The sequence below is a fragment of the Lampetra fluviatilis genome, chromosome 6, assembly GCF_964198595.1.
Source record: "Lampetra fluviatilis chromosome 6, kcLamFluv1.1, whole genome shotgun sequence".
Taxonomy (NCBI): Eukaryota; Metazoa; Chordata; class Hyperoartia; order Petromyzontiformes; family Petromyzontidae; genus Lampetra; species Lampetra fluviatilis.
In genome coordinates, this window is record NC_136280.1 from 10,181,344 (window position 1) to 10,202,246 (window position 20,903).

Consider the following 20,903-nt stretch of genomic DNA (forward strand, 5'->3'; position numbering starts at 1 on the left):
TTCTGAGAACAGGACACCCCTCTTATTGAGACATTGAAGGAGCAGGGTGACTGGTATTAATGGAAGCAGGAAAGAGTACCAGACATATTAACAACAAAGTCATCGTAGTCATGCGGGCATTCAAAGTGGATGGAGTGGTCGATAGGGTCAAAGGTGACCATGAGGTTCAAATGAATCAGATGGAGAGAAAACCTGCCATGAGAGAGGAGTACAGCAGAAGGACATTGATTACTATATTTAGAGTACATTTAAGAAAACTATGCCTTCATGCGTTCCCTGCTCATTGTTTAAATTGGTTTGTAAATAATTTGCGTTGATTATGTCAAAAGTGAGATGAGTGCAATGGTCAAGTTTTGGTTGAGCCAGAATATAAGAAGCCAATAGAAAAATGAGTTTGAAAGCGAGAACAAAAAGTGCCTTTACAATTTTCATTTAGGCTCCTGTGCGTTGACTGATGAGTATTATTTTGTTATAATTGTAATACATAAGTGTGCTAGAGCACTTTAGAGCTCTATATATTTTGTTTAACACTAATTTCCTGAGAACTGCTTTGTGTTAAGTTTGCTGTCCGTCCCCTGCACCTCCAGTGAGCAAAGTTGGCTACGTACGATACGAAAGAAGTTCAACATACATACATAAAGCATTGGATGCATTTTTAAATTGTCCTTCGGTTTTAATTCAGACAAAAGATGACTAATTAACCCACGACAGGCAATGCATACTTTTCCTGAATACGTGCAAATGAAATTCAGTAAAACAATGCGAATTTGACAGTTTCCATTACCTTTTGTGGTTATACGAATGCCATAACAATATAAAATGACACTATAAACAGGCAATGTTTTAAGTGTCACAAAGATTGGATCAATTTATTCTTAATAAACTGAAACATGTGGTTGGTGATTTTAGATTTGAAAGATGAGATAAATAAAAACGCAACTCCTTTACTTTCAACTGGTTTTGATTTTACCAGGTAAGGCCCACTGAGGTATATAGTTATTTTTCAGAAGCGACCGGGCCACAACGAAAGTGGCTTATCACATGGAAATTTATAGCAGCCAAATACTCTAAATGGATGTTTAGAATTGTGGAGGGAAAAACCAGAGGACACGGAGAAAAATCCACGTGACCGCGGGGAGAACATGCAAACTCCTAATGTACAAGCGTCAGGGTTGGGATTGAACCCACGTCCTCCTATATACCAGGTGAGGGAGTTAACAGCTCGCCATTGTGGTGCCCCACACTGATCAAGCATATATTATATATAGTCAGTAGACATTTATCAATGTCTTTTTGGCAGTGTTAAGCACACAAACACCAAACAACCCAATTCATCAACCACGACTATCCTTTTGTATGTAAGAGTTAGAAAAGCTGCATTAGATTTGAAGGCATGTTGTTTCTGTCAAAGAACATGTGCGAGTGAAAAATTATGTAAAAACATGTATTCTATCTCAAGTCACTTGAAAGTTATTATCTGTCAACATTGCCAATATAGTATTGATCACACTGCTCGTCTTTAATATACAGTGACACTTGCTGATGCATTCATGGATTTCCCCCCCCCCCCCTCTGTTTTGCTACACAATCAGTAGCGCATCCATGGGGAATCTGTAAGGGTGGGATTGCAGAGGAGGTTGAGAGTGGCGGTTGGACAAAGTCGGGTCCTCGGGTTCGGACATCTCGAGAGCTGCCGCCCCCCTCACCACCCCTCCCCCGATCGCTCGGGCATGTTCACATTAGTCACGTCGTCATATTGTTACCCATAACTAGCGGCGGCGATGTGATGCCTCTGCCAAATAATGACGCGCCCTCTTATCATACAGCAGCTGGAACAAATGCAGAGATAATCGGAAGGGGAAAAAATACCAGTCTGTGGAGGATGAAGAAAGGTGGGGGGGGGGGGCAAATGTCAACTGCCATAAAAAGGAGAACATTTGGAGATAAATGGAGACCTGTGATTTTACATTCGATGTTCGGTTTCCAAACAGGTGTGAGCAACGAGCTCAAAGGAATAAGCCATCGTAGTGCAAAATCATTTCTTGTTTGAATTATACCTTGCTGTATATAAAATGTTTAACAATTATATGGTCACGATATTATTTTGTCTGTGTAGAAAAAGCCTTACTGTATATCAATACTCATTTGCTGTGGGATTTGCTTAAAATATTTGGCCCATGTTATATATATATAATACACAAGCGCAAAAGTACATGACATGTTATGCAACGTGCGTACAGGTATAAATGGTGGATGCAGGGTCATCACGTATCTTACAAAAAATTGTTACAACCTACATGTCACAATTAAGCGAAGCCAAATATACTTGCAAAAAATATTTAACAGGTAGATTAGCTGTATCATGCCCCCATATAATGTATTAGTTTTTTTTTTTAATAAGACAATAATTTTTTATCGTGACAAGGATAGCTAATAAATTATATTTAAGCAACAACAAAAACATCCCTCTTTCAATCCGTTTCGAGATGACTTCCCCACACCATGTCGGTGTTGGGGTGAGACCTGACCATACTTCACCACACTGATCAGTGTAGGTGGGTGAAGGTCTACCCTGAAGCAGTTCAGATGTCACTCGCCAATGATGTTAGCTTGAGCTGCGAATTGAACTCAAGTTCATAGCACAGTGGACAATCCACTGCACCACTGCTCCAGCCCAAAACATAATCATGAAATTAAATTTACAGCTATACATCATATATACACATACAGTGTTGTATAATTTAGGGTTGTACCTATACAATGTTTGAAATTATAGGTTGAAATGGTGTTTATATTTTCAGTGCATTATCCTATAGCATTTTCGTACACCATTGGATATAACCACAATCCATAAAAATACTTATGCATATTTATTCAACAGAGTTAATAAAAATACCTTTTGGTGTTATCTACATTGATCAAAGTTCAAGACTTCATTAACTCACACGTACAGGGCATCTGTGTGTATGCATACTATATTTTTTACAATAAATACTGAAACACTGCAATAAAATGCTTACGTAAAAAAAGCATATTCGGACACACTTACCCATTGACAGAAGCATGCAGCTCAGCACCATGGAAAACTGTAACCTACTTCTTGCGAGGGACATTATGACGAGTATGAGTTCCCTGCGCACAGACCGCTTGCTTTCTTGCTGCGGAGGCAAACACAGAAAGAGAGGACACAATCCACTCAATGCATTACGTGTACTGAACGACCACTGGGTGCTGAAAGAGACAGCAGCCGCAGTCCTGCATAAAGCAGCAGCAGCGGCGGTGGCGGCAGCAGCCCCTTCATTGCAGTGTCTCCGACCACGCGGCTGCCTCTTCTCCTGCACTTGCGCATAAGCAAGCGCATGTGGTTAATGCGTGTGGATCGCAGCGCATCTGTGTGTGCAGATCGGGGTATCAAATGGGAGGCGTGTGTGATTTCAGGCAGCTGCAGTTTACTTTCGCTGAGCGGGGCCACTTTGTATCGAATTTAACAGCCGTTCCTGCACACATTATTCTACAAATTGGCGATGCATTTGTTAAAGAGGCGTGGAATGGCATATAGTGGAAGCTGCTGCTGATGTTTCTCATTGCAGAGAGCACACCTATTAATACATTTATCGGGCTGGTCATTAGACTTATTAAGCCGGGGCGAGTGTGTGTGTGTGTTTGTGCGCGCGCGCACCTGTGTGTGTGTGTGCGCGCACCTGTGTGTGTGTGTACGTGCGTCCAATGAATTTACCACTCACCACAATCGGTGATGAGAAGTTTGAATCTTGAGAGGAGCGTTTAATTGTGTCGTACCCAGAAGACCATAATAGCTCACAGCCGGTATCGCCACACAGAGACCCTCCCACCACAACCTCTTGTGTAGGGCACCAACTGTCCCACTGGATTCCCGCGGTTTAGATGCCAGTGGGATGGCATATGGGCACTTACTCGTAGGAGGGCACGGAATATTCTAATTGGGCTGTAAAAAAATCAGACGTTTAAATCTCTGGTCCTATATTACAATTAGAATACTGTGCAGGCAATGCTAATTACGAATACACAAATATGACTTATAGTACTCTTTGGTTCTTTCGGTTAAGTCATGTAGATAGAAAATTAATAGATCACGACATTTCGATCGCAACACAAGCAACCGTCATCAGGTGAAACAAACACTGCAGGAAAACTGCTGACGTAGGGGAAAGAGCTGCTGCAACAAGAGGTTATATAGGCTTTTGGTGGGCCCAACCCAAGGGTAAGTGGGCGGATCTAGAGAAGGAATTTGTACGTAAATGTAAGAGATTAGCATGTCAATGTGAGACGGCTCCAGCAACCGGGGGGTTGTGCCAATGAGAAGATTAGCATGTCAATGTCAGAGAGCCGGGCAACAGGAACAAAAGACCCGCAAGAGCAAGAGATACACATGGAGAGAGAAAGACACAGAGAGAGAGACACACACAAAGAGACACACACAGAGAGACACACAGAGAGAGAGAGGCACACAGAGGAACAACCCACAGAGAAGGACATCCACCTAGAGAGAGACACACACAGAGAGACAGAGAGAGAGAGAGAAATTTGAGATAGATGCCATTCAGACATCCACCCTACGTCCTTCCTTGTGGAAGAGATACGTAGATGATACGTTCGTCATCTGGCCACATGGCCAGCCAGCACTAAACCAATTCTTCAACCACATCAATTCTATACACCCAGCATCAAATTCACCATAGAAGTGGAAAAGGATGGCAAGTTACCATTCCTAGATGTTTTGATCGAGAAGATACCTGATGGTTCGTTGGGACATTCTGTCTACAGGAAAGCCACCCACACAGATGCCCATCTAAAGCCTGACTCCCACCACCATCCAGCCCAGAATAATTCCCTCATCAAAACACTACACCATAGGGCCCATTGCATCTCCGACCAGCACCACCTAGCCAGCGAGCTGGAGCACGTACACCAACCCCTCAAGATGAATGGATATTCTGACTGTACAATCCGCAAAGCTGTCTCCCCAGCCATGGGGAGACAACCATTGGAGGACCCAATCAAAACCATCACCTTGCCATACATAGCAGGGGTTACCAAAAATATTTCCAAAATCTTAAACAAACACAGATCCAGGTTCAGTTCAACACAGTACACAAAATCCGTGATGTGATCCCATCTGTAAAGGATGTGATTCCTGACATGCAATAACCTGGTGTCTACAAACTAAGTTGTGACAGCGGTAGCAGTGACATTGGGGAAACGAAACGAAATGTCTCGGACCGTGTTCGCGAACATAAGGCAGATCTGAAACACGGAAGGACCAATACCTCTGCCGTTGCTGATCATTGTTTCAACGCTGTGGGCTCACGAAATTGATTTTTCCAAAACGAAGGTACTCTGCAAACCCACCGGCTATCATCAGAGATTTGTTCATGAAGCCATCCAGATATATAAAACAGACACAACTTCAACCGAGAAGATGGGTACGTTATTAACCAAGTAAAGTCTTAACTGACTGTCATGTTTCCATCCTACCTGCCTATGTCAGCTGTTATTTCCGACTCTGAGTACATCACCAGGTTAAATGGTTTTACAGTAACGGGCTAAGTGTCTGAATAACACAGCTACCGTTGCCCCTTCCCCTCGATGTGGCGGGAACTCTCGTTTGTTAACAGACTATAACTGGCTGTGATGTTTCCGTGTATTGTCTCTTTCTGTTTGTTTGTCTCTATGTGTGTGTATTTCTCTCTGTATGTATCTCTATGTGCGTATCTCTCTCTGTGTGTCTCTCTGGGTGTATGTCTCTCTCTCTCTCTCTGTGTCTTTCTATGTGTCTCTCTCTATGTGCTTGTGTCTCTCTATGTCTGTGTCTCTCTCTCTCTGTGGTTGGCTCTGTGTGTGTGTCTCTCTCTGTGTATTGTCTCTCTGTTTATGTGTCTCTATGTGTGTTTCTCTCTCTCTTTGTGTCTCTGTGTGTGTGTCTCTCGCTCTCTCTGTGTGTCTCTCTGTGTGTAGGTGTCTCTCTCTGTGTGGGGGTTGTCTCTCTGTGTGTCTCTCTCTGTGTGTCTCTCTGTGTTGTGTCTCTGTGTGTGTTTCCGCATGTGTCTCTCTCTCTGTGGGTCTCTCTCTCTACGTGTATCTCTCCCTGTATCTCTCTAGGTTGTGTCTCTCTCTATGTGCTTGTGTCTCTTTATGTGTGTGTCTCTCTCTGTGGTTGTCTCTCTGTGTGTGTCTCTGTGTGTGTCTTTGTGTGTGTGTCTCTCTCTATGTGGATGTACCTCTCTGTTTGTGGGTTGTCCCTCTGTGTGTGTCTCTCTCTCTCTCTGTGTGTGTCTCTCTGTGTGTCTCTTTGTGTGTGTCTCTCTCTGTGTCTTTCTCTCTCCATGTGTATCTCTTGCTCTTGTGGGTTTTTTGTTCCTGTTGCCCGGTTCTCTGACATTGACATGCTAATCTTCTCATTGGCACAACTCCTGGTTGCTGGAGCCGTCTCACATTGACATGCTAATCTCTCACATTTACGTACAAATTTCTTCTCTAGCTCCGCCCACTTACCCTTGGGTTGGGCCCACCAAAAGCCTCTATAACCTCTTGTTGCAGCAGCTCTTTCTCCTACGTCAGCAGTCCTCCTGCTGTGTTTGTTTCACACCTGATGACGGTTGCTTGTGTTGCGATCGAAACGTCGTGATCGATTAATTTTATATCTACGTGACTTTACCAAAATAACCAAAGAGTATGGATTCCTGCAGTCACGAAAGCTTCAAATAAATAATGACTCATAGTGTTTGTTATGAATTATAATTGTTCATATTGCTTCACGATTAAAATAAATACGATTGGATGATCGGATATTCAAATGTTTTTTGACACACTATAAGAATATGATATTGTATTTAGTTATTGTATGTACATAAAATGCGCATGTGTGTATAGTCTTCGTATTCTGACAGCTCATTGCATGTTTGTGTGTTTGACAGGTGTTAAACGTTTCAAAGCAAGTTTTGGGAAATGTATCGATCTTTGAATCTAGAATGAAATAAACTAAATAAGCCGAGATATAGGCTTAACATAAGGCACTGCTTTTTATCATTAGCCACTTAGGAGTTCAACTGTTTTTGACGGAAATATAATTCACACAATTCTAAGGATGTGTTCCAAAGCGGTTTTATGACATTAACTGGCGAATTCCTGCCGTGTATTTCGTCACGCATTTTCCCACCTATTTTATATTATTTCTTTGCAATGATACCATCCGTTCTCCTAAGTGAGTTCGTTCCCCTATAACGCTTGTTTTCATAATGCGAATTAGATATGACGCGATTAATGTATTCGGGAACAGAACAAGTGGTTGTACTGCTGCCTCGGCGTTGCATCGCACAGGGCAGGATGCTGCTCGATGTTTCCAGATGCTACCCACGCGCATCAATCTTTGTTCAGCGTGCATACGCATCTCACGTGTTATCGCGGACTGTGCAGTACCCTACATTATATACTATTTATTATAACGCGATTTTTCCATAACGCGGTGATCTTCATGAATGCAACTATAGGAGAACAGACTTTATTTGTTGTGGTTTATGTTTTAATGTGGTATTTATTCATATTCTGAACAAACTTGACTCTTATCTTCACTTACAGCCATCCACATTTATCTGTCAGCCGTATCCAGTCTTGTTTTCGGCACGAACAATGCTCTTTCCATGACAATGTTGGTGTTAACGAGTACAGAACTCGGGTAAATATAATTAGTTGGATCTCCAAAACATCTTCTGCAGTTTAAACTCTGTATTAACTCAATCTATGCCAACTTCAGCTGGCAGCTTGGTGTTTTCGGGCTGTGCTCAACAAAAGGGATATTTAAAATATGCAGTGCCCAAAAGTAGATAGTGTCAACACGCAATGTGTAATATCCCCCATCACCACACGCTGCGTTTGCCCCATTTTATCCTCAAAGCACTGCAAGTCCTAGTAAATCATTATCCACAGCGCAGTCAATTTGTCTAAATTAGAGTACCATACATTTCATTAATATTAATGCGAACGTTTAACGAGGCATATTCTCTAACATAATTAAATGTATTGAGCTTATGTGCTGAGTCAATACGTGTTGTGTGTGTATTGGTGGAGAGGCTGATTTGCAATGTGTTTCTGGTAAAGGTGCAGCTCTGCAATTGCTTTCTCACGCCACTGCTGGTGGAAGGGCTTCCGCTAGAGAGAAAAAGCTCTAGAGACTTCCCCGATCGGGTATTTTGGTATACTCTTCCGCGTTGGCCAGATGTCTTGGAAGAGGTGGCATTACCGACTCTTTTACACCCCCCCCCACCACACAAGACCTGCCGATCGACTAGATTAATTGTGCTGTACACCATTGACACTGCTAGTTGAACAGAGGCCGGGAGTGGAGGAATTTTAGAAACGTGCCCAATGTTGCAACTGCTAGGTGAATCCAACGACATCGGCGACCTTCTGGATTGGACGTCCAGTGTGCAAACAATTGCACCGCGGCAGCAGCAGTGTCCTGTCTTGTTGACAAGCAACATGCGCGAATGTATTTCAAAGTTGGAGTGAGAGGCTGCAGATGAGTTTTAACCATACACAGTGCAGATTGTGGTCGCCATAAATCTTACAAGCGCGGTGTCACTTCTTGAATGCTAAATACTATGCGTTGAACTAGCTTCTTAAATCACAATGCATGCATAGAACAGATGCATACGTCTTCAATTTTATTCAGATTGGTTTAACACGTAGGCTTTCGCGATAAAGATTGCTGAAAAGTATATACATGTACTGTACACAACATAATTCGTTGAATTGCTTTGTGGGGAGGAGGTGGGTGGGTGAATCATTAAATGTCTCTTAAATTCTGAAAAATAACGGTAACTGAATTTGGTTTCAAGGACAAGATAATGGATAGGCATCACATTCTTAAATGCTTCCATGTTATTTTAACATTAACGATGAACATTTACTCCTCTCCCCCCTTTCCCCAAACTGAAAATGTTCACCTGCAAAGGACTCTTCACACGCTTTCTTATTTGCCATGCTTTAACAGTACATACGGCATATAAATGGTTGTGTAACATCATGTTTTTATGTGAGTAAGGCTTGACCCACATGTCAAGCCTTTTCACTCAATATAGTTACCATTGGTTGTATTGTATTGAAAACAATTAAAACAATATACCTTCCACTTCGTCGCATGACATCATATGCATATAGTATTGCTCCAGTTAAGGCTTATCCTCGGGTCTTTACATTCTTACAAATCATTACGTTTGTACAAACAGCATTTATATTTGGTGTTGAATACGATATAGGTATAATACACATTGTTCCCATATTGATTCTCCCAATATACTGTATTGGCTGATACATGTGTGCAAGATACATTACCGCACAGAGGTAGGAATAATTCATGGTGAGAGACGTACAGTAAGTCAGGTTCTTCTGGTTCAAATGCAGCGTGTTTTCTTGAAACAATATCAATCGAGTTGAGCACAGAGAAATGGTTTATGTCACCACACAACATGCATTGTCAATTGCCTATTTACGCATAATATCTAAATTGGTAAATGTAGTGGAAGATGGTAGTCTTCACGTAGCCTACTGTTCAGTGAGAAATCACGGCGAATGCCATCAACGCGGCAACCCAATATCGATCATCGATCTCCCAATCTCCAGAGCAACAAGACAAGTCACGCGAAGTTCAAATATGCCGTGAACATAATGAACACAGGTAACTATGATGTCCTAATGCTCCAGAAAACCCACGTCTTGGATGCCCTACATGCTAGTAGCTTCCACATCCATGGATATAACCTCATGACGAGCCACTACCACCCGAAAAATGGCTTGGCCAAATACGTGAAGAACACCATCACAGAGTTATACGCCTTAGCACCAATTAAAAAAGAAGCCACCTACACCACTAGCATCAAGATAGGGGAGCTGCAGATAACCAATGTGTACAGAGCCCCTAATTCAAAATGGCCAAAGGCAGCACTTCCAAGTGCACCAAACACAGCCCTATACATTGGTGACTTTAAAAGCCACTGACTGGATGTCCACCGAAAATTTGCACCTGGTTTTCGATCCCAAGTGGCAAGCAACTTTCCACTCTGCTCTCTGGCAACGCAACTACAACTCAGACCTCACCATCGTTTCCAAAAATAAAAGTGGGAGCACACTTCACGCATCCGAAAAAATACTCCCAATGTCAACATAGGCCCATCATCATCCACATCGACATCGAAATCCCCATGATTGCGTAAAAACAATTACCAAGGTGGAACCTGGTAAAAGCTGAACTAGGACCACTATGAGGAGGTTGTACAGAGAGTGGTGAGTCAAATTCATCATAACACTGGAATGCTATCACCGTTGTGTTCACCTCCTTACTACACACACATCAGGCCGGATTCCAGAAGAACTCCAAGACCGGCGCAGCCTTTATGAACTTGTTATCAGCCTACGACAGATTCTGGAATCAAGGGGTTGATGTTGAAGTTAACAAAGACCATCCCCTGCCTCAAAACAAGATGCCTGATATGGGTGAGGCTGAGCAATAGGCGAATGCGTGTCGAAATGGGCAAAAAATCTCGTTCCTCAACAATGGATTGCCACAAGATTCAGTACTCATGCCAATGCTCTTCAATGTCAATACGAGCAACGTGCCACCAACTGGGTCACGCACATTTGTATATGCAGATGATCTTGCCTTGGCAACGCAAGCAGCCACTTTCAACAACATCAAATCCACTTGGAACCAATTCCTAAAAACTATGGGGAAATATTTCCAGAAATCGAAGCTCAAGTAAAATCCCCACAAAACAACAGTCATTGCATTTCATTTTGATAATAGGAGCACAAAACACACTCTAAAAGTTATCTTCTGTGGCAACACTCTGCGACATGACCCCACTCCAACCTATCTCGGAGTAAAGCTGGACCGTACACGAACCTACCATGGCCACCTTAAAAAGGTAGCTGCGAAGACCAAAACAAGGGTCAACCGTACTATGGGAACCTCATTTGCCAGTAAAAATATGATAATTGGTTCTTTACCCTTCTATCTGGCAACAAAACTGACACCTTTTTACAAGGAGTCATGTTTGCATAGACCGCAATACCTGCAGTCATAATACAAACAAAAGAACATAACTCTGATAATGTGCACTGTCCTTAAAGTTGATTGATCCACACCCGAGACAGCTTTCCTTAGAGCCTAGTCTCATATGGGTTGGACCAGATGACGCCAAAAGGCGCACAACTCAAAGACAATGCACCATCAGAGTATGAGAGCTCGGGGCAAGCATCTACACTATGGGAACCTCATTTGCCAGTAAAAATATGATAATTGGTTCTTTACCCTTCTATCTGGCAACAAAACTGACACCTTTTTACAAGGAGTCATGTTTGCATAGACCGCAATACCTGCAGTCATAATACAAACAAAAGAACATAACTCTGATAATGTGCACTGTCCTTAAAGTTGATTGATCCACACCCGAGACAGCTTTCCTTAGAGCCTAGTCTCATATGGGTTGGACCAGATGACGCCAAAAGGCGCACAACTCAAAGACAATGCACCATCAGAGTATGAGAGCTCGGGGCAAGCATCTACACTATGGGAACCTCATTTGCCAGTAAAAATATGATAATTGGTTCTTTACCCTTCTATCTGGCAACAAAACTGACACCTTTTTACAAGGAATCATGTTTGCATAGACCGCAATACCTGCAGTCATAATACAAACAAAAGAACATAACTCTGATAATGTGCACTGTCCTTAAAGTTGATTGATCCACACCCGAGACAGCTTTCCTTAGATCCTAGTCTCATATGGGTTGGACCAGATGACGCCAAAAGGCGCACAACTCAAAGACAATGCACCATCAGAGTATGAGAGCTCGGGGCAAGCATCTACACTATGGGAACCTCATTTGCCAGTAAAAATATGATAATTGGTTCTATACCCTTCTATCTGGCAACAAAACTGACACCTTTTAAAAGGAGTCATGTTTGCATAGACCGCAATACCTGCAGTCATAATACAAACAAAAGAACATAACTCTGATAATGTGCACTGTCCTTAAAGTTGATTGATCCACACCCGAGACAGCTTTCCTTAGAGCCTAGTCTCATATGGGTTGGACCAGATGACGCCAAAAGGCGCACAACTCAAAGACAATGCACCATCAGAGTATGAGAGCTCGGGGCAAGCATCTACACTATGGGAACCTCATTTGCAAGTAAAAATATGATAATTGGTTCTTTACCCTTCTATCTGGCAACAAAACTGACACCTTTTTACAAGGAGTCATGTTTGCATAGACCGCAATACCTGCAGTCATAATACAAACAAAAGAACATAACTCTGATAATGTGCACTGTCCTTAAAGTTGATTGATCCACACCCGAGACAGCTTTCCTTAGAGCCTAGTCTCATATGGGTTGGACCAGATGACGCCAAAAGGCGCACAACTCAAAGACAATGCACCATCAGAGTATGAGAGCTCGGGGCAAGCATCTACACTATGGGAACCTCATTTGCCAGTAAAAATATGATAATTGGTTCTTTACCCTTCTATCTGGCAACAAAACTGACACCTTTTTACAAGGAGTCATGTTTGCATAGACCGCAATACCTGCAGTCATAATACAAACAAATGCACATAACTCTGATAATGTGCACTGTCCTTAAAGTTGATTGATCCACACCCGAGACAGCTTTCCTTAGAGCCTAGTCTCATATGGGTTGGACCAGATGACGCCAAAAGGCGCACAACTCAAAGACAATGCACCATCAGAGTATGAGAGCTCGGGGCAAGCATCTACACTATGGGAACCTCATTTGCCAGTAAAAATATGATAATTGGTTCTATACCCTTCTATCTGGCAACAAAACTGACACCTTTTTACAAGGAGTCATGTTTGCATAGACCGCAATACCTGCAGTCATAATACAAACAAAAGAACATAACTCTGATAATGTGCACTGTCCTTAAAGTTGATTGATCCACACCCGAGACAGCTTTCCTTAGAGCCTAGTCTCATATGGGTTGGACCAGATGACGCCAAAAGGCGCACAACTCAAAGACAATGCACCATCAGAGTATGAGAGCTCGGGGCAAGCATCTACACTATGGGAACCTCATTTGCCAGTAAAAATATGATAATTGGTTCTTTACCCTTCTATCTGGCAACAAAACTGACACCTTTTTACAAGGAGTCATGTTTGCATAGACCGCAATACCTGCAGTCATAATACAAACAAAAGAACATAACTCTGATAATGTGCACTGTCCTTAAAGTTGATTGATCCACACCCGAGACAGCTTTCCTTAGAGCCTAGTCTCATATGGGTTGGACCAGATGACGCCAAAAGGCGCACAACTCAAAGACAATGCACCATCAGAGTATGAGAGCTCGGGGCAAGCATCTACACTATGGGAACCTCATTTGCCAGTAAAAATATGATAATTGGTTCTATACCCTTCTATCTGGCAACAAAACTGACACCTTTTTACAAGGAGTCATGTTTGCATAGACCGCAATACCTGCAGTCATAATACAAACAAAAGAACATAACTCTGATAATGTGCACTGTCCTTAAAGTTGATTGATCCACACCCGAGACAGCTTTCCTTAGAGCCTAGTCTCATATGGGTTGGACCAGATGACGCTAAAAGGCGCACAACTCAAAGACAATGCACCATCAGAGTATGAGAGCTCGGGGCAAGCATCTACACTATGGGAACCTCATTTGCCAGTAAAAATATGATAATTGGTTCTTTACCCTTCTATCTGGCAACAAAACTGACACCTTTTTACAAGGAGTCATGTTTGCATAGACCGCAATACCTGCAGTCATAATACAAACAAAAGAACATAACTCTGATAATGTGCACTGTCCTTAAAGTTGATTGATCCACACCCGAGACAGCTTTCCTTAGAGCCTAGTCTCATATGGGTTGGACCAGATGACGCCAAAAGGCGCACAACTCAAAGACAATGCACCATCAGAGTATGAGAGGTTCCCATAGTGTAGATGCTTGCCCCGAGCTCTCATACTCTGATGGTGCATTGTCTTTGAGTTGTGCGCCTTTTGGCGTCATCTGGTCCAACCCATATGAGACTAGGCTCTAAGGAAAGCTGTCTCGGGTGTGGATCAATCAACTTTAAGGACAGTGCACATTATCAGAGTTATGTTCTTTTGTTTGTATTTTGACTGCAGGTATTGCGGTCTATGCAAACATGACTCCTTGTAAAAAGGTGTCAGTTTTGTTGCCAGATAGAAGGGTAAAGAACCAATTATCATATTTTTACTGGCAAATGAGGTTCCCATAGTGTAGATGCTTGCCCCGAGCTCTCATACTCTGATGGTGCATTGTCTTTGAGGTGTGCGCCTTTTGGCGTCATCTGGTCCAACCCATATGAGACTAGGCTCTAAGGAAAGCTGTCTCGGGTGTGGATCAATCAACTTTAAGGACAGTGCACATTATCAGAGTTATGTTCTTTTGTTTGTATTATGACTGCAGGTATTGCGGTCTATGCAAACATGACTCCTTGTAAAAAGGTGTCAGTTTTGTTGCCAGATAGAAGGGTAAAGAACCAATTATCAAGGGTCAACCGGGTCCAGAAACTGGCAAGCACATGCTGGGGAGCATCAGCATCAGTGCTATGGACATCAACCATGGTCCGTGTGTACTCTGTAGCCAAGTACTGTGCACCAGTATGGACCAGAAGTAGTCACAGCCGACTTGTTGATGTACAACTGAGCACTGCAATGCGGTGTGTCACTAGAACCCTCAAGTCGACCCCAACACCCTGGCTGCCCGTGCTCTCATGAATCTCTCCCCCACCTATCCACTGCAACGCTGCAGCCCTCCGGGAAGTCCTGCGAACCAAGGACCTCAATAACGTCCCTCGTCATCGTTTAAAGTCACACAATCCCTTTAGGACCCATTCGCTTAACCCTCAACAATGTGAGTTGAACCTCGGTAAAGCTTGGAGAGCTGAATGGAGTTGAAAATAACTCAAAAACATATTCTGGAAGACCCAACACAGAAGATCCCTGGGTTTCATCTTCCACAAAGCTCATGGTTCACCCTTAACCGCAACCGCACAGACCATGGCACATGCAGATACCTGATGCACAAATCAAACATTAAAAACTCTCCAGTGTGCGACTGTGGTCATCCAGAAGAGACCATACAGCATATAACAACGCAATGCCCAATCCACAAATACGAAGGAGACATCCCAGAGATACACTCTGCTACTCCTAACGCAGTTATCTGACTTGACCACCTGAATATGAAATTGTAGTTGTTGCTCTGCATCTACATCAGCTATACAAAAGAATAAGAAGAACTGGTAAATATAGTTTGCATACCCTGTGTATGTCTGTACAGAGCCGTCTCTAGGGTTCGGCGAATCCCGGCGAGCACCCTGGGCCCCGCACTTTGGGGGGCCCGTGCTTCAACGTCACGGCGTCAGATGTGATACTGCCGATTTAGTTTGAAAGTGTGTGATTTGCCCTGAGCCCCTCACCCCCCTTATGGGCGGCCCTGTGAGTGGTTATCATACATTTCCAGTGTGACACTGACACCAAAAGAACAGTGAAGTTACATGTTACCAGTGGTACGATTGTTTGCCACTGTGTTGTGAACCCAGTGACCTCTATTATATTCCTGGCCATAGCTAACAGCTGTGGCCAGTAATATCTAAATCAGTCCTGGGCCCCAAATTCACCAACCTGCACTGAATAGCATGATGCAGTATGGGCAAATAATCCATATTATCAACACAGCATGGGCAGGCTTCTATCCAGCAGTGGATTGATAACGGCTTTTAAATTGTTATTATTATGCACACTCACATCATAGAAATATATCTTGGAAAAGAGCGAGCCCAGGTGGAGATACAGAATTATGTTTTTTTCCCAGTATCTCAGTTAAGTGGACCCATTCGCTCTTTCTGAAGAAATTGCACATTGCTTGTGCATGGGGGAATTATGAGGTCTGGTACTCGTAGAATACGATTCACATCTTCTCAGTGGAGGTATTTTTGGATGGTAGCATAAAGGGTCGCTCACGTTTCACACGTAAATTTAGCTTACAGATTCACATCTAGCTGGTAAAAGCAGATATTGTAAACATCGCTGTTTTTAAAAGAAGTAGGCCATTTCTGGGACAATCTCTGCGTGTGCTGGCAAGAGTTTGCAGGGATGTCAAGTTTGGGGATAACTAATGCACGACATTTATTGCTTTTGTTTCCAATCTGTAGCATTTGCAGGGGGGGGGGTATAGCGGGTGGATCTGGTGAAGACTGTTGGGCCCATTTATGTGCGAGTTGCATGTGTGTGGGATAGGTGTATGTATGCTAACCATCAACGGTGCTGCAGTGGAGAGGGTGAGATGCACCAAGTTCCTGGGTGTGCACATCTCTGAAGACCTGTCGTGGAGTCACAACACTGCATCACTGGCCAAAAAAGCCCAACAGCGCCTGTACTTTCTCCGCAAACTGAGAAGAGCAGGAGCCCCGCCCCCCATCATGCACACCTTCTACAGAGGCACCGTTGAGAGCATCTTGACGAGCTGCATCACCGTGTGGTACGGCACCTGCACCGTGTCCTGCCGCAAGACTCTGCAGCGCATAGTGAGAGCAGCTGAGAGGATCATTGGTGTCTCTCTCCCCCCTTCTCTGGACATTTATAACACCCGCATCACCAGTAAAGCAATCAAGATTGCAGGTGATCCCACCCACCCATCTCACAGCCTCTTCAGCCTGCTGCCGTCAGGGAGGAGATTGCGGAGTCTTCGGGCCAAGACTAGCAGGCTCAAAGACAGTTTCTTTCACCAGGCTGTCAGGAGACTCAACTCCCTCCCTGCTCTACCATCACTCCCCCCCTCTGCCCACCCTCCCCCCTTTGCCCCCTGACCCCAACCCCCACACACACATTCACTCGTACATCCTGATCTCTGGACTGCACATTGCACTACATCGCACTACCACACCGGTTTAAATATCTTATTTCTTTAAATATTTTATTTAAATAATATTTTACATTTTATAATTCTTGACTGTTGTTTATTTTAAGTTTATTACATTTTTGATTATTTATCTTGTGTTGATCGCCGATTGTTTATTGTTTATTTATGTCTGTTAATTGTGATTCATTTTTTAATTGCTTGGTTGCACCGTGGGACCAAGAGAGAGGACTGTAATTTCATCTGTGTTGTATGTCATGCATGTAACACACTTGACAATAAAGTGACTTTGACTTGTATGTGTTCGTGTGTCAGCCTAAGGGAGAGGTGGCGGTGTGTGTGTGTGTGATCGCGCGTTGGCGTGCTCGTCTGCGGCGACACCCAACTGCACTCATGACGCATGCGATACGAGCAACTTGACAGCGCCGTGTTTGTTGCTGCTCCCCCCATGCACGTGCAAAGTGCTGCCAGCTCTGAGCTGGTGGGACGTTGCAACAAGGGAGTGACGGCAGGGCGTGGGAAGGTGACACGCACCCTCGAGGTAATTCGTGTCTGCCCCATGGAGAGGACCACCCTCTGAGCTGACGGCCTAACAGCTGCTGGGACATGACGTATTTTGTGAGATGTCCCGGCATAGATCTGAAATCTTGTCAGTTTTTATTTATTTTTCAAATTCCATCTAAAATCTGAATTATGGGTAAGCATGATAGGTGAGAACGTGGGACTTGAAGCTTGTGATTTTAGATATGAGGGTGGTGCAAAGAAGTACGGAGAGACTGGAAGAGGAATACATAGATTAGAGAACATACACATGTCAAAGACATAATTTTAACTGTTAAGAAAAGTAAACTGGCTTTGGCAGGACACGTGGATAAGAAGGTGTGATGGCTGATTGGCGAGAAGAACGATGGAGTGGCAGCCAAAGGAGGAAACATCCGAGGGGTGACTACCGTGGAGATGGAGAAATGAAATAATCTAATGTTCCCTTGATAGGTGGATTGTTACATTGCAGAACTTGTAAGATGACGACAGCTTGATGGAACATTTACCCAACTGTGGATTGAGTATGGTTAATGTTGCATGTTTTTATGAATCTTCTATATCTTCTACTTCATCAATACACCTCCACGTCCACAGTGTATATAATCTTTAGTTCAAACACTCTCAGTCCACCTTGGGTAGAGGCCTCTGCGTACCATGGGGGTGTTTAACCATACTTCACCATGGTCGTCAGTGAGGGTTGGTGAACGATAAGGGCAGGACCGGTTCTGAAATACCGGGTTTATCCTGCACCATGTTAACCACTTCGCCACCACACCACTCTCGTATATTAGTAATATAACTAACCGTGACCATATTATAGCCTTTGTAGCGAATAGCAAAGCTCCAGCACTGCAGAAATAAATGGAGATGTTTGTTTTCAATATAAGCAATATGGAGAACTACGCTGCTTACAATACGTAGGTTGCATTACAAGTGCACTGATGCAAGTGTGTCTATGCTCAGTTACAATAAAATAACTAATCCAAGGTGTAATCCATACGGAGCATTTAGAGAAACTGAAAAATAGAAGATTACACCGCCTTGTGTTTCTGAGAGGCCAGCGGGCTGAGCTTGCACCGTTTAGATCCTGGGGTTGAATTCAAGCTGTCGCCGGGGACTAAACCTGGTTCTCAAGTGCAGTGAGTCAATGGTCTCAGTCTGGTCACCGATTGCTGTTCAAAAAAATCCCAAGAGATTACATTGGGTTCTGTACTTAATATGGCTTCGAGCTGCTGCCTGGAGGGGGATCAGAGGTCATTTGAATGGATGCTCGAAAGAGTTCTGTGATGATCTGCTTCTGTGAGTCATTCTCTAACACTTTACACTGCTCTGTGAGAGTTTCAAATATATTCTCTGTCTAATGACATGATATAGACAGCACAATTCCATCAACATTGGGGACAATAACAATATATTATTTATTTACACTTTTTTGCTCTTTTTCCGCATACACAGATTATGCCTACTATAATCACCCAGGGATGTCTGTCCTTAACGCATGTGACGTCACTCCACATGGACCAGCCCCCCCTCATTAATATTCATGAGCAGGTGACGTCCTCCAAATGGACACCCCCACCCCTCATTCATAATCATGAGCGGGTGACGTCACTCAATATGGAGTACTCCCCCCCCTCACTAATAATCATGAGCAAGTGACGTCACTCCACATCGAACAGCCCCCCTCGTTAATAATCATGAGCAGGTGACGTCCTCTAAATAGACACCCCCCCCCCCCCCATTATTATTACCTACTATAATGAGCCAAGAATGTCTGTGTGCAACGCTCGTGACGTCAGTCCACGTCGACCAGCCCCCCTCATTATTAATCATGAACAGGTTATGTCCTCCACATGGACCCCCCTCATCAATAATCATGAACAGGTGACGTCACACCACATGGAGCACCCTCCCCCCTCATTAATAATTAATCATGAGCAGGTGACGTAACTTCACATCGAACAGCCCCCCTCATCAATAATCATTATAAGGTGACGGCCTCCAAATGGACACCCCCCCATTAATAATAATTAGCGGCTGACGTCACTCAACATGGGGGGCCGAGGCGCCTCGTCTTACAACCCTCACTACAAAGGCAGAACCCTCACGTCACGCGATCTCCGTAACACTATTGAGACATCAAAGTAAAAAGGACGTCACGATGAACAAGGGATTATAACCTTAAAATGAAATAGGTCTGTGTCACCGCGTCCTTACAAATGGCACGCGCATTAATTCAATGAATATCACGTTGTGGTCTGCTTTTCGCTTACAAGTTTCAGATTTACTGCAATACACGGGCAAAAGTCTAGTATATTTAGATTTGGCCAAACATCCTAAAAAGCAGGAACTTCCTTACAAATTGATGATCAGTGAGGCTCCCTTGCATAAATAAAAGCCACATTTTATTCCTGTATTACATTTTAAAACATTGACTCAAAATTCTTATTTCCATTACAACCTAAATACTGGTTTTCAAATACAAAATAAATAAAAAGCCTAATATTAGGTTGGTGTGTCTATACTGCGTATGTCTTCGTGGTTGTGCAATACAGATCTCCGATGTGTTCTACCGCATGTTTCCAGTTGTGTCACACGTTGCACGGAGTACACCCAAAAACTATCATATGGGTAACTCATTACCAAAACACTTTTGAAGCCTCGAAGACACATGTGTATATAGGTTGCAATTAATCCCTTCTGTGGATAACAAAACCCTCACGAATTTCCCTTGTATGAGGTGGGGTTGCGATGTTTAATAATTATAAATATATATTTTATTCACCATTATCAGATATGATAACTCATAAAAGTAGTGTACCATCATGTGGAAATTTATAGGAGCAAAATAATCTAAACTCATGTTTCTAAATCTGGAGGACCAGGAGAATAATCCATGCAACTACAGGGAAAGAAGACATGCAAAATTTAAATATACAGGCATTAGGGTCAGATTTGAACCCACAACCTTCTCCATACCAGGTCAGGGAGATAACATCTCGCCACCCAGAAAAAATGTTACCTATGCTTTTGTGATACTTTGTAGTTGCTCTGCAATAGCAATGCAAATGACAACCCAATTGAAGTGGGGTAGTGAAGCTATGTGGGTTTGCAAAATGCATTGATCAGCGGGTATGATCAATAAGTAATACGTTGTGCAGATAGTACTGTCTCCTCAAAATGGAGTTTTGTCTTACCACTAGAGAGTCATCTGTGATGCATATTTAATAGACTAATTTATAGTATTTTCATATACAGCAATGACCAGGTACAATGTAATTGATTTATGTCAGACATCTTAATATATTGAGAAAACCAGATACAAGATGGGTTTTGGTAATTGTTAATTGACTAATGCTAAAGAGGCCTCCAAAACCTGGTCCCTGGGT

General features: G+C 43.1%; 1 protein-coding gene across 1 annotated transcript in view; it reads right to left on the minus strand.

The window, feature by feature from the left end:
* LOC144933142 (transmembrane protein 132D-like) overlaps positions 1-20,903 on the minus strand; it is a 231,565-nt gene that overhangs the window by 176,393 nt on the left and 34,269 nt on the right. The window contains exon 3 of the mRNA XM_078857731.1: positions 3,050-3,158. Within this exon, the coding sequence (XP_078713857.1) occupies positions 3,050-3,158 (109 nt within the window). The remainder of the gene's footprint in view (positions 1-3,049; positions 3,159-20,903) is intronic.